Genomic DNA, 15,484 nt, shown 5'->3' on the forward strand with positions numbered 1-15,484 from the left:
TGTAACTTATTCGTTTTTGCTGTATTATTATCAAACACAATTTTTTCCATCAAATTATCCAAAAAATGACCAAATTTAATTAATTTTCGATCATAAATCGGTAATAAATCGCCACAATGGCGCATTTCTTCCAACGCGACGTGCTCATAGTATGTTCTTGCGGTTCGCTGAAGCCTCTAACAAAACTGTACTTTTGCCGGCACTGCGTTGTGTTACGATGCGGATACTGTGTTAGCCACGAAGTAGATTCCATTTACTGTTCGAATTGCTTGGAAAATCTCGCCTCATCCGAAGCTAAACTAAAGAAGAACCGTTGCGGGGTATGCTTCGATTGTCCTAGTTGTTTTCACACGTTAACCATACGTGCTTCGACCGTATCTCGAATCAATACCGAGTCAGGCCAGTCTGGGTCAGCTTCGAAAACATCCTACAAGAGCTACTACTTGGCTTGTTTCTTCTGTCGATGGACGTCTCGCGACGCTAAGATCCCAGATCAATCGACAGCTACGAGCAGCAATTGGCCCGAACACGAGAACAAGTACGCTGGGCGAATCGCCACATTGCTCGAATACTACAAGGTAATCACGCTGAGAGAACGACTAGAGAAAGAGAATCGTATGTTTCTACATTCTAGTCGTCGTACGTATCAACATTTCAGCGAGAAGTTCGGTTTGTCTGCGATGATCGCTAGGAAACGAGCTGGTCTACCTCCTTTACCACCTCTAGGGCTGGGTCGCGAAGATACATCGACTCCGCCGCAAATTACGCCTGCCGAAGCATCCGAAATAGTCGAGCAATTACCAGATGATATATTCACCGCACCTGTAGATCTAGTTCAACTCACATCGCTCAGTCAACGTTTCGTTATACCCGATTTGCAGCCCGAATTAGTCGCTGATCTATTCCCACTGCATAAGCAGCTATTCATTAAACGATCCCAAAGATGTCGAGTCTGTCTGCACAATATCTTCAAACCGGAATACGGTCCGGCTTCGATTAAATTCAAAATCCATCTAGCAGCTTATTACTACGTACCGGAGATCAGACTGATGGATAAAACCACCTTCGACAAAAACACCCCGACCGAGATACTCTTGAAAGTAATCAATCCGGCTCAAATATCGACTACAGTGCAATTCGTCCAACTACTCGACGTTCCGTTGGAAAGCTTCACGACGGAAACGATTCGATCCGAAGACGTCAGCGAGCCGGAGAGCCTGGAACGTAAGAGCATCTCCGGTCTAGTACCAATTCCAAAGAAATCCTACCCCCAAGAGAAACCCAGACCGGTGAAGATCAAAACAAACGGGAAAGTAACGCTTCCAGATGCTGTCGTATCGCTCCCACCTCGAGACGATACCGCCGAATATGACGATATAGGTGATACGAACCAGTACAACGATGATCCGGCTGTGGTAACCTGGCGTAAAGGCAATAAGGTAGTGATTAAGATCAGCGTTACTCCGAACGATGATTTAGAGTCAGGAGACAGTGTGACTGTCGGTTTCGTTATGAAATACACCTACCACGATAAGATAATTTCGCCATTAGAACAAAAAGAAGGTAAAGACGTCACTATCAACGTTAGACATTTTTTAACCGTCGGAAACATCAAGCAGTAATCATCCTACGGATAATCGTCGTTCTTCGTCGGAAAATGATCATTTTTTATTTCTGTTTTACGATACGTTAATTTTGTATAATTTGTACATATACTATTTATTCATTTTTTTTTTTGTAATACTCTTTATATCTCACTCGTCACGAGCTTTTTTTTAACAGTATTTTTTCAATGATTTTTTTTTTCTGTTACCTACGTTTAGGTTCAATAAAGAAAATATCAGCTTCGGTGTTCGAGTTCTTTCGCGATAATTACGCCTACTTATTTTACCTCTACCTACGCCCATTTCACTCGGCTGTCAACCTACGTCTACGACGGTGTAATTTCCATAAAATTACGGTTCATTTGACAAAACTAAACGTATACAGCGAAAAAATATTGATACCATTTGCAGCATTCGACAGCGAAGAAAATCGTATCGATATCGACATTAAATTCGCATAAACCGTACGCGTTAATTTTACTCTAAAAGTAGCGTCCTCGAGTTAGTAATGCAGCTCTTAATGAGAATCGTTCATCGCTGTGGACTGAGAGAAATTTCTAAGCAAGAGAGGAGCAAACAGGGATATCGTCGTTATTACACGAGTACAACGAAAAATAAATAATCAAACGACTACGTATACCAAGTCTACGTCATTCATTTTGCTTTTCCCTGCCATCATCGTAGCCTTTTACGACGAGCAACGATGGAAAAGTATTCATTTACATTCGACTCGACGTAGCTGTAATTTCATTTTAAAAGGTATACTTAATTTTCAGCAGGAGATACCGGCTAAAGATAAAACAATGTGGCGTAGTAAGTACGTTCAACGTTGTATGTTCCTTTCCTCGAAGCAACCAGAACAGAGCGTATTCCTACGTCTATTTTGATCTTGCTTTTGTAGTATTTCTTACTAACATAAATGAAAGATATAAAGTATCGATCCTCCCTTCCCTCTCTGTCTATTTCTCAACGTTAAACAGAATGATGGAAAATCCACAATACCTTTGTAAAAACTAGCATCAGATGTAGTTTTCTTCGACAAATTAAAAAAAGGTGGAATTATGTACGATACGTACGTGAAAGGGAAAGGTAGGTAGGTAAGTACTGAAAATAAGAGATTTTTCTATTTAACAAGTTACAAAACAACGACAAAAGAAGTAGGTACCTACATATGTTATTTACTTTTTCGACGGGATGCACGATTTGCATTCGTCTGTCAATGAAATCTCAATGAATAAGAATGAATTTTTTTTAATACCTATACTCGTAGAGCTCGAGTCTATTGTAAATCAAAGTTTTGATAATAAAATCATTTTAGGCGCCCTTAATTTTCATGATAGGCAAAAAGTTATTATGCAATATTTTTTGCACGTTTAAACTTGTGAAATCCCAATATAGATGATTATTTCTCAACAAGAATCTCTTGAAAACGAGCACTTTTTACATTTTCATTAAGAAACAAGGATAAATGGCATAAAAAATAAATTAAAAAAATTATTTCAACACCTGGGCCATTTTTTTTTTCAAAGATCTTCTTCTTCTGCAATAGTTCAAAATTCGCTCAAGCTTGGCCCAAAATTCAAATAAGCATATCCAAAATTTTTGGAAGAGACGGAGCAGTGGAACTTGGGAGGACGAAAACGTTAATATTTTCAACCCCTTCTCACCTCCTCCCAGAAGCAAAAGCCCCTCGACTTAAGAAGCTGAAATTTAGCATAAGGGTAAGGACGCCCAATTCCGACCAGTGCCTAATCCCGACCACCCTTTATATCTCGTCTGTTCTTAGCGCTACCTATTGGAAAATGGTATAAATGTGTTCCTCTATCACAGACGATTAATTTGAGACATACCTGGCCGCTGTAGAGCCAAACCTCGCGAAATAAATCCAAGTTGAAGAAATTCCATGTTCAAAAAATTGTTTTTCAACATTTTTCGTCGCCAAAATTTTTTAATTAGTTTCAGGGCTTGAAAACCGGATAGATATCACTCTCGGTTTTGGTTTCGGTTTTATGTTTTTTGAAAAAGTAAAGGTTTCGGTTTTGGTTTTGGTTTAGGTTTTCAAAAATAATATCTCTCTCGTTCCGGTTTTGCCTAAAGGGTTTGATTTCAAAGGAATTGGTTTCGGTTTTGGTTTTGGTTTCGGTTTTTTCCTATTTTCTCCTTTTTTTAGAAGGAAGAAGGCCAAGAAAGTGATCATTTTTTCAAGTACTTTGTGTATGTGACTAGAAAGCTGCACTTTGGCAGTGCCAAATTTGTCAATTTTTTTAGTTCTCAGGCCTTTTTACCTTTAGCATCAGTTTTCACTTCATTTTTACCAAAAATGCAGTATTAATTGGGCTAATTACCTGAAAAATTCCAAAACCAAAACCAATTCAGTTTTCAATTGGTTACGCTCTCGGTTTCGGTTTTGAATTTGAGAAAATAACGTTCCCGGTTTCGGTTTTGGTTTTAGTTGTGGGAAAATAACGCTCCTGGTTTCGGTTTTGGTTTCGGTTTTGAGCAATTTTAATCGGTTTTTGGGGGTTTCGGTTTTGGTTTTGGTTTCGGTTTGCAAGCCCTGATTAGTTTTGAATAATTTTATGGTTTTAAATACGTTTTGTAATGGTTATTGACTGAAGATTCCGATGATATAGCCGCTTTTTTAATCCATCAAAGGTATGTATAAGAAATTTTCACGTAAGTGTAAAATGGTATGGGTCTCCTAATCCCGACCACCCATAAGATCATGTAAATTCTTCAGGGTGGTCGGGATTAGGGTACCAAATTCATTATTCAAACAGTCATTTTTGAGGTGCCTCGGAAGAAAATCCCAAAAAGCCATAAAGCATTATTCTATAACCCCAAAATTTTAATATGAGTTGGGGGAAGGTTCAATCTATCTTTTAAGCCATTTACTGTATTTTCATGTGAAATAGTATTTTATTGGTTGCTGCACTTTCAAATGTGGTCGGAATTAGGATACCCAACTTTTTGGAGGTGGTCGGGATTAGGGTACCAAAATTTGAAAAATCATTTTTGAGATGTTGCGGGAAAAAATTCAAAAAAAATATTAAGAATCATTCGTTTATGCCAAAATTTTGATATGAGTTAGGGGAAGGTTCAACCTATCTTTTAAGCCATTTCCCATGTTTTGAAGTGAAATAGTCTTTGATCAGTGGCGGTTTTACTAAAAGTGGTCGGTTTTGGGGCTCCTTACCCTTACACTATTTATTCAGAGGTTTTGATTTTTGGGTAAACGATTCCCCTCTTCCCCCACCTCTTTTCAAGAGGCTGATATTTGTCACGTAGCGATTCAATTTTATTATTTAAAATTTCATTTCGACTTTCGTTCATTTTCAATTCAGTTTCATCCATTTTTAGTTGAATTTACCTACTTTATGAATATTATAGGTAGGTAAAGGTACTCAGCACTTATCTTTAAAAATTTCACTCACCAATTACTGCATAGATTTTCAGCCACACATTGAAGGCATTTCAAAGACTTTAAGAAAGTACCTGAATTTTCACAGAAATAATATCATCGTGGTATTTTTCAAATAAACTACTCGTACTTTGGCCAGTTTTTTAGTAAAAAAAATCGAGTGTCTTGACCCAGGCCTACAACTCAACTTGAAGAACTTTGAACCTTCTATGAAATTTTTGGGGAATCGAAGGAATATTTTTATTTAAAAGGGGCCTAATCAAGAGGGATCGATTTTTTCTATTCGTACTTCGGAAGGAGTCTAGCTGTTTGAAGGCAATCAACATTGTTTGGGGAACCGGAGGAGAATTTTTCTAACGTTGACCAAAAATGGAAACTTTTTCAAAAAGAATTACTTACATTTTTTCTTTCTGATTTCTATCAACTTTTTCTGTTTTTTTTTTTTTTTTGTTTTTTTGGTGGGGGCAGGTTTCATTAATATGGGTACGAAATGTTACTTGAAATACCGAGGAAAGTTTTTTTTTGTTCATAGGGTTGATTAGAAAAATTTTAACGCAGAAATGAGAAATTTTCCAAAAATGTTACCGGATTTTATTTATTTTGTTCTGCTGTTTTTTGTTTTTTTTTTAGGAAAGCTCCATACAAAGAGACCAACATTATTTAGAGTACCAAAAATTATTTAACAAAGTTTTGACCAAAAATAAAAATTTTTTAAAAATGTTTTTTAAAATAATTTTTTTTTTTTGGTGGGGAAGGGAGGGCTTCATACAGGAAAACCAAAATTGTTTGTCGGATCAAGAGAAGTTTTTCTTGAAAAGAGGAAGTTATTCAACTAAAATTAGCCCAACATGAAAAACTGTTACGACAAAAATTTCATTTTTATAGGTACGTTTACTTACGTAGGTATCATTCTTTATCTTTGTCAACTTTTTTTCTAGAGGAGAGCTGCAATCAGTGGGGCTAAAGGGCCAATAATGCAACGTTGGAAGACCAAGGGAGGGTTTCTTTTGAAAAGAGGATGCCTCAACAATAAAAAAAATGTTGGTTTACCAAATTTTAAAAAAAGTAGGTACACCATTGTCAACTTTTTTGGGGGGAAGGGAAAGGGGGAGGGTTCCATACAAGGGAACCAACATTGTTTGGGGGACCAAGAGAGGGTTTCTCTTAAATGGGCAATTTTTCAATAAAGTTTTGACCAAAAATTGAAAATTTTTCAAAATGTCGATTTTTAAATTTTTTTCCAATATGTTTTTGTAAAAGGAGAGGGGGCTCTATACAAAGGGACTAACACAGTTCAGAGGACTGATGGAAGGTTTCTCTTGAGAGAGGGATTTTTCAGCAAAATTTTGACCAAAAATTAAAACTTTTCAAAGATGTTGATTTAATATTATATTATTATCTTCCAATTTTTTTCGGAATTTTGAACGAAATGAAATTTTTTTAAACAATTTACTTGTGTTCATTTTTTGTTAATTTGTCCGAGAAGGAGGGGAGAAGCCAGAAGGGGCTGCATACAAAAGGATCAACACGTTTCGGAGGACCGAGCAAGGGGCTGGAGCTGAACTATTCAACAAAGTTTTGACCAAAATATGTACCTAAAACATTTTCAAAAGTTCTGATTTTTGTAAAACTATTTTTTCAAATTTTTAGCCACTTTTTTTGAGGAAAAGGGAGAGGGGCTCCTCACAAAGCAGCCAACATTGAATATTGTTCGAAGGACTGGAGAAGACTTTTTCATTTAAAGAAGGGGTTATTACTTGAGAACATTTTTACACAGAGTAGACTATAATCCATACACGAAAAAGTGCTCAAGAAGTTGATTTTGTATTTTTTTTTCGAGAACCAAAAAAAATCGCTGCCAAAATGAAGGTACTACCCGCCCCATTCAGAAAAGTGCAATTTTGAAATTTTTACCCCGCACAACGAGGGGGTGGACCCTCAAAAAAGTGATTTTGGGGACATGGTCGGGACCGAAAAAACTCGACGGGGTTGTGTTGGGGGACTTCTCCCGATGCTAAATATGTCATTTTTTTCTGTGAAACCCAGCACAACTGCATTCTATGGCACTTTGAATGCGATTTTTATGCATTTTTGGCCATTTTTTATGGTAAAATGGCTCTTATGTCCAGGATATGGCTGGGGACCGAACGATTCTTGGACGTTTGTTAGACGGGGCTATTTGAAGCCCAACTGCACAAAAACGGCAAAAAAATACGATCACAACGCGATTTTATGAGCACTCTAATAGGCTTGTTACAGTTGTTACCACTCCCCCACCCCCAGAATTAAATAAAGAATTGTCTATTCGATAATATCAATGCGACCCATCAGAATGGTATAAAATTTCGCGCTGAACTCAAAAATCGCAATCATTTTTAATTCTGACCCCCCCAGAGGTGGAGTTTTGTCCCCCAAACTGAATATAACGATGATATTACACAAACTTTGCACATTACACATCGATACTGAGGATTTATGTGTGCGCAATCAGAATGATTCTCATATTCGTTGCTTGGGAATATTTTTGCTTCAAAATTTTTCATTCAATCTCCACTCTCTCCCCTCCCCTTTAAAGACTATGTTTGAACATAGATTTGAAAACTTAAAAAATTTCAAAATTGCACTTTTCTGAATGGGGTGGGTAGTACCTTCATTTTGGCAGCGCATTTTTTTGGTCCTCGAAAAAAAAATACAAAATCAACTTCTAGCTAGAGCACTTTTTCGTGTATTGATTATAGTCTAGAGATGGGAAATTCTCCAAAAAGTTCACCAAGTCTGATTTTTCTTCGTTTTTTTTTCAACTTGGGATCCATGTGTATTGTGCAAGGTGAACAATAACATTGTTAGGGGAACTGATGGAGGATTTTCTTTTAAAGATAAGCTATTCAACCAAATTTTTGAACAAGGAGTACCTAGGTAGGTAAATTTTTTTTAAAAAAAATCAATTTTTCAATTTTAAAAAAAAAAAAGGAAGACTCAAGGCAAATGGACGACTATCATAGTTCGAGTACCGAGGACGATTTTTTTTCTTGAAAATAAAGTTAGTTTTGGAAAATTTTCCAAATTGATTTGGGTACTTTATTTTTCGAAGAATTTGTAGGATTTCTGTTGGAAAAAAAGGATTCCAAAAATTTCAATTTTTTATTTTCTTTTGAATTTTTGCGAGATTTTTTTTGAGGGAGGAGGAGGCTCCATTCAAAGAAATCAACATTGTTTGAGGGACAGAACAAGATTTTTTCTTACAGAAGATGACTATCCTATTTAGAATTGATTCATCTGCTTCTTTTTTTGACGATTTTTCAACTAGTGTGGAAGGAGGAGAGTTTACACAAGTGTTTCATCAAGACTCGGATTACAATGTTAGAATAAGTTGATTATTTTTTCGTGTATTGATTGTTTGGAAATTGTGGTGGTAACCGGGGAGGGGGGGTACAGAGCTTCCCTGCAAGGCTGTTTTGTTTTGAATTTAGCATAATTAAAATACAGGGAATCATGTTCAAATAAAATCCAACAACTTCAAGTTGTGGAAGCGCAAATCCCTTCCCTACGTCATCGTCTAGGTCCTAGAAACGAAAATTGAACAAATCAAAATAAATAGGTAAACCCAAACGTAGGTTATTTAATTAATACGAAAAAAACACAACTCAATTAAGAATTTTAAAAATTGCTAAAATGAGATCACAACATGAACTAATAAGAACGAACAATAAGAAAAAAGTCTAATAATAAATAAACGATATACACATTAATTTTACCTTAAAAAAATAAAACGACTAGGTATAGGTATACTTAGCACATTAAAAATAGGCCTATTCGAAACAACCGATTTACAAAAATAAATACCTACATTAAATGTTAAATACATACGATGTAATTTACTTCTATCGAAGAATAATTTCCTAATCATCGTATTTCTATCTAAAATCACTCAACAGTTACCTAATTCCGACTCGTGAAACGATTCTACATATGAGTCACCGGTTGCGATGGCCGATTAATACACTTTCGATAAAATTCGCGCGCCTTTTCCGCATCGTTATCAAAAAACCACATCAGCAAACGATTAATTGTGTTACGATAATAAGCAGAATTATTGAGCATATCACGCATATGCTCGATTTTCTCGTAATTAGCTATCTTCAGTAACTTGAACTTTGTTCGATCCGCTTCACTAGGAAAATACCACCTGAAAAACTCATCCAAAAATCGAAAACATCTTTCAGAATACCAACCACCGCAGAATCGAATATTAGCCAGACCTCCTAGAAAAATCGCATCCACATTCAAAGACTGCTTATAGGCTGCAATTTCCTCCACATTCCCAATGCACCATTCAATCAGCTCTCGCCACTGATCAATTTGAAATTCGTCATATCGGTTTCGATATCGAATCACGTATTCGCTACAACGGTTCAATAATTTGCCTTTCAGAGACTTTAATTTCCGCTTTGAAGTTACAAATCGACCAATTATTCTCTTGAAATCCGTACAACGATCTTTCATAATCGCTTCGTGCAAACGATTCAGATTTTTAGGTGATGACATCAACTGGAATTTGAGAGCTTCGATATCTGTTCTCTCATTTGAAAACGTTTCGTCGACGAATTCGTCAAACTTGGCGAATTTCTCATCATCGTGGAACATGATCAGGTCTAAGTGCAATCTGAGCAATCGTTTGCTCTGCTGCTGAAACTGACTCTTATCCTTCGAGCAAAAATCTAGGTAATACTTCAAATCCGAATACATGCCGTGTTTGATCAATAACTCGAAAATACGTCTGAACGTCAGCAATTCCTTTTTGAATTTTTCGACGTCATCGTCGTCCGGTAAACATACCTTGAGGAATCGTTCCAAATACTCAGGCTTAGCGCGCAGAACCAATTTACGCCAATTCTCATGCCAAAATTGCTCTTTATTCCAGTTACGCCAATTGTCGAGCAGATCCAACATGAAATCCATATTATGACCGTAACAACTCGGAAATACGGCCGAAGAAGTCGACAATCGGTGGAAAAAATCGTTTACGTGGAGATTCGAAACATCGTACTTCAAGTTATCCGTAGCTTTGGACCAGATTTCCATCAAAAACTCGTTGATTTGTTCGCATCGATTATTATTCAAGCCGAGTCCGCTTTCGATAGGGTTGAATACCATTTTCCACAACTCGTGTAAGACCTGGAACAACCTGGGTTCCTTTTCGTAGACCGTATGTCCGACAACGGTCCAAAATCGATGCACGTGCTGGAAATACTTCTCGTTGGGGACCAAAAGATGTAAAATTTGAGGTGCCACGTCTTCGAACACTTTTGTAGCCAAGATACGGTTCAACGAAGGCAATGTACGCTTAATAGCTTCATGATAGGCTCGTTTTAGGCATAGAATAGCCTGAGGCAATTTCTCTCGATCTGTCGAGTGTGTGTTCCAAAAATACTCGAATGCTGGCCAATTACTCGCCTTCCGGGTGTTTTCCAATCGCGTTTTAACCGACAGGGTATCCTTGAGGGTGTATTTTCTTGATTTCAATCGTCGATTCCAGTAACACATCAAGCTGTGTTTATCGATGTTGACATTTTCACCGACTCGCGCATCTTTCGCCACAAAAGGCCATAGTTTTTTGACGTAGTCTTCGATGCAGAACTCGCAAGCTAATTTATACTTCTCTACGTTGTTGAACTGGTTCGAATTCAAGATGTTTATCGCCGTCGCCTTGAAACAAATACCGCCGCAGGAATCGAGGGCCATAAGGTTAAAACTCTTGGAGAAAGAGGCTCGAAAATCACCGTCGAAGAAAGCCTGCTGCCCGTGAAAGTCGATCCATTTTTTCAGCTCGGCCGGAATCGTGGCGATTCTTTCGTCGATTTTGACTTTGAAACGAGGCGGAACGACGAGCATTTCTTCGCAGCTGAAGGTTTTAGTATTAAGGAACGAGCTGAGAGTGAGATAAGTCGAATTTGAATATTTGTATTGCCATAACGTTAAGGCTATTTCGGACGATGCTAGCAGCTGGAGCGACGATGGCATGTTCATGAAACTGAACGGGTAGTCTTCGATGTCACCGGCCATGTTAAAGGAATCGAATCTTGTTATACGCAGCTTTGAAGTATGAGATCACACCTGTAAATACACAAAAAAATACGACAGTCTTTAAAAAAACAGCAACAAATATGTAGCAAACCTATTGAATAGAAATGAACGACTGTAGAATTAACTTCAAAAGTTACCTTATTGCGGTTGACACTTCATGAGGAATTCAAAGCATTTCCATGAAGTTTTTGAACAGTTTTGCAAAATGTTGAGCTCAAGATTGGCTTATAATTTTTAATTTTTTTGAAAAAGTGCCATGTGATTGATCAAAAAAGGGGCTGGGAATTTCGCAAGAAACTCAAGTATTTCAACAAAAAATGTTTTTCGAGCATTTTTGAAAATTTCCAAAATTGGGTTATTATTTGTGGAAGTTGAATAAATTCTCATTTGAACTTTTTTGAAGAATTTTAAACCCCAAATTGGATCAAGATTTTCGACTTTCTGGGGGGGGGGGGGGAGATCAACTTGGCTTGAAATTTTGCGAAAAATTTAAATATTTCAACGAAAATATTGTTTTGAGTATTTTTTAATGAATTTTGATTCCAGAATTGGACTACGATTTCTGAAATTTTTAAAAATATGTGATTAGAGCATTTTTGAATAATTTTTACCGAAAATTAACCACGCAATTTATCAGAATGGGTATAGACATTTCGAAAAAGTACATATTCTTGAAACACTTTCTAAAAATTTTGAGCCCAAAATTGGGTGATGATTTTTTGGGATTTCGAAAAGGTAACGTGCAATCTGTCATGAAATGGCTTAAAATTTCAAGAGGGATTCAAAGCATTTCCACGAAAGAAGTTTTTGAACATTATTGAAACATTTTGAGCCCAAAATTGGGACATAAATACCTACTGTTTTTTTTTTTTTTTGAAAAAAGTAGCCTACATCAAAAGGGGGATTGAAATTTTGCGAGAATCTCAAATATTTTGTCAAAAAACATTTCTCGAGGATTTTTGAAAAAATTTCTGTCAATATTGGGTTACCTACCTATAATTTTTGGAAATTTTGAAAAATGCCTCATTCGAATCTTTTTGTAGGATTTTGAGCCCAAAATTGAGTCATGATTTTCGAGTTTTTGGAAAAAGGGATCAAGGTGACTCGTCAAACTGGGTTGAAATTTTACAAAGATATAAAAATATTCTGATAAAAATGTTTTTTTGAGTATTTTTCAAAAATTCTGAGTCTAGAAAGGAGCCATGATATTCAGGATTTGAAAAAAAAATATCATTAGAGTATTTTTGAAGAATTTTCACCTAAAATAGGTCATAGTTTTTGAGATTTTTGAGAAAGTAAGTACCACACAATGTATCAGAATGGGTAGACGTTTTGAAAAAGGTCAAACATTTTAACGAAAATATTTTAAAAACACTTTCTGAACATTTTTAGGCCAAAATTGGGTTCAATTTTTTAGGATTTTTCAGAAGGTACGGTGCAATCTGTCATGAAATGGGTTGGAATTTCGCGAGGAATTGGAAGCGTTTCCAAGAAGAAGATTTTGAGCATTTTCGAAAAATTTTGAGCCCAAAATTGACACATAATTTTTGGAGGTTTTGAAAAAAATCCATTGAAAAAAGGGGTTGAAATTTAGGTAGTAAGAAACTCGAGTACTTCGAAAAAAACCGGTTTTTGAGCATTTTTGAACATTTTTCGTCCAAAATTGGGCTATGATTTTTGGAATGGGGGAAAAGTCTCATTGGAACTTTTTTGAAGAATTTTGAGGCCAAAATTAAGTCAATTTCCAAGTTTCTGGAAAAAAAGGTCATGTGACTTATGAAATTGGGTTGAAATATTTCAAGAAATACAAATTTTCAACGAAAAAGTTTTTTGAGTATTTTTTGAAGAATTTTGATTCTAGAGTTGGGTCATAATTTTTTAGATTTGGAAAAAAAAGGTCATGCTACGTATCAAATTGGGTTGAAATTTTGCGATAAATTCGAATACTCCGACGAAAATGATTTTCTGAGTACTTTGTAAGAATTTTCAGTGCAGAATCAAGCCAAGATGTTTAGGTCGAAGTTAGAATAATTACACATCATCGTACTTAGGCCAACGCAAATTGAAACAGTTTCAAAGCCTTTTTTCAAGACGAAGAGATGATTACTTTTTCGTCTGAATAACCACATTTAGGTACCTGTACACTTCTTGTTACTTTTACTCGTAGGTATTTACAAGCATATCTATGAAGGCAAGTGCCTATGTAGATACTATCTTAAACACACGAGCAATACTAGAATAAATTATCAATAATGGAAAGTACTTACACGAACGAAAATACTTATGCTGATGCTGATTATTCACAATCTTCACAAATCAAAAAACTTCATCGAAAATTTCGAATACATAAACACATCGAATAAATACCGAAATTCTACGCATAACATCCCTACTGGCTAGTGGCTACATCATTCAAATGCCACATTTCACACATAACTCGAGTTGTTTATGCACATCGAACCATCAAACGCATACAACAACATACATGCAACTTTGATACAGGCAACAACAAATCACTGGTAATTTAAAGTAGGACCGACTATCAAATACACATTGCTGATAAATGTACGTAAACCTGTACCTACTTAGCTTCCTAAGAATTGTTTATTCAAAATGAACCTTCTAATTTAGACTGTAAATAGGCTTTATCTCATCACATGAACTCCACAGCTGATTAAGAAGGAAAAGGTTAGATCTCGTCAGATCAAATGGGATCTGGGATATTTCCGAATCTCATCCCGTCTGAACTCATTACCTAACTCGATTAACACGCTGATCAGATTACGTAGGTACTTAGATCTTATCAGATGTAGTCGTGTCGTACCGCTAAATTTGATCTAGACCAATTAATTTGATCTGATCCAATCATTTTTATCAGCAGGAGGAAATTATATTGTGACAAATTATGCACCACAATTTTAATTACCCAAAGTCAGCCCAAATGAGGGAAAAAATCAACATTTTACCCAATTGACCAAGAAAGCTGAAATTTGGGATATACCCTATTTTCGACATGCCAAATCGATTGGGAACTGTTTCAACCCGTTTTGAGCAGTTCTGGAGCCTCCAGCAGATTTTTGAAACTCGAAATTCCCACAAAATTTCATCAAAATGGAGTTGGAAAGCTGAAATTTATTCTGCAAACTAATTTCAATGCGCTACGAAATACTGCAGGTGAATTTCAAGTCATTTTGGAGCCTCCAGCAGATTTTTGAAACTTTGAATTCATCAAATGGAGATGGAAAGCTGAAATTTACTCTACATTCCAATTTTCACACCCTCTGAAGACAACTTTAGGTGGGTTCAAGTCATTTTGGAGCCTCCAGCGACTTTTTGAAAATTACTGGAGCCTCCGGTAGATTTTTGAAACATGAAATTCCCGCCACATTTTACCAAATGGAGTTGGTAAGCTGAAATTGTCGACTACATGGTAGTTTCAAATGGTTTTGAAGCTTCTAGCTACTTTTTGGAAATTTCAATTTTCCAAAAAACGCCATACGACGTTTCAATAAGTTGCTGGAGGCGCCAAACTACTTGAAATCCACCAGAAGTCGATTTCGTAGCGTATTGAAATTAGTTTTCAGAATGAATTTCGACTTTCCATCCCCGTTTGATGAACTTTCAAGTTTCAAAGATCTACTGGAGGCTCCAGTAATTTTCAAAAAATCGCTGGAGGGTCTAAAACGACATGAAATCCCCCTGCAGTTGACTTCGTATTTCGAGTTTCAAAAATCTGCTTGAGGCTCCAAAGTCCAAAATGACTTGAGCCCACCTAAAGTTGTCTTCAGAGGGTGTGAAAATTGGAGTGTGGAGTGAATTTCAGCCTTCTATCTCCATTTAATGAATTCAAGTTTCAAAAATCTGCTGGAGGCTCCAGTAATTTTCAGAAAATCGCTGAAGGCTCTAAAACGACTTGAACTTCACCTGCAGTACTTCGTAGCGCATTGAAATCAGTTTGCAGAATAAATTTCAGCTTTACAACTTCATTTTGATGAAATTTTGTGGGAATTTCGATTTTCAAAAATCTGCTGGAGGCTCCAAAATGATTTGAACCCACCTAAAGTTGTCTTCAGAGGGTGTGAAAATTGGAGTGTGGAGTGAATTTCAGCCTTCTATCTCCATTTAATGAATTCAAGTTTCAAAAATCTGCTGGAGGCTCCAGTAATTTTCAGAAAATCGCTGAAGGCTCTAAAACGACTTGAAATTCACCTGCAGTACTTCGTAGCGCATTGAAATTAGTTTGCAGAATAAATTTCAGCTTTCCAACTTCATTTTGATGAAATTTTGTGGGAATTTCGATTTTCAAAAATCTGCTGGAGGCTCCAAAATGATTTGAACCCACCTTAAGTTGTCTTCAGAGGGTGTTAAAATTGGA

At 36.4% G+C, this 15,484-nt stretch overlaps 2 protein-coding genes across 2 annotated transcripts; one reads left to right on the forward strand and one right to left on the reverse strand.

The window, feature by feature from the left end:
* The first annotated feature begins 26 nt into the window (after positions 1-26).
* On the forward strand, positions 27-1,848 carry DCTN4-p62 (dynactin subunit 4). Its single transcript, XM_065352858.1, has one exon. It carries the CDS (start codon positions 117-119, stop codon positions 1,620-1,622), a length of 1,506 nt encoding a protein of 501 aa, XP_065208930.1. The 5' UTR covers positions 27-116; the 3' UTR covers positions 1,623-1,848.
* A 6,776-nt stretch (positions 1,849-8,624) lies between these two features.
* LOC135837551 (uncharacterized) lies at positions 8,625-13,683 on the reverse strand. Its single transcript, XM_065352862.1, has 2 exons — positions 13,377-13,683; positions 8,625-11,139 (listed from the first exon to the last, which is right to left on the reverse strand). Exon 2 carries the CDS (start codon positions 11,086-11,088, stop codon positions 8,989-8,991), a length of 2,100 nt encoding a protein of 699 aa, XP_065208934.1. The 5' UTR covers positions 11,089-11,139; positions 13,377-13,683; the 3' UTR covers positions 8,625-8,988.
* Positions 13,684-15,484: the final 1,801 nt, after the last annotated feature.

This window comes from Planococcus citri, chromosome 2 (genome assembly GCF_950023065.1).
Source record: "Planococcus citri chromosome 2, ihPlaCitr1.1, whole genome shotgun sequence".
Lineage (NCBI taxonomy): Eukaryota > Metazoa > Arthropoda > Insecta > Hemiptera > Pseudococcidae > Planococcus > Planococcus citri.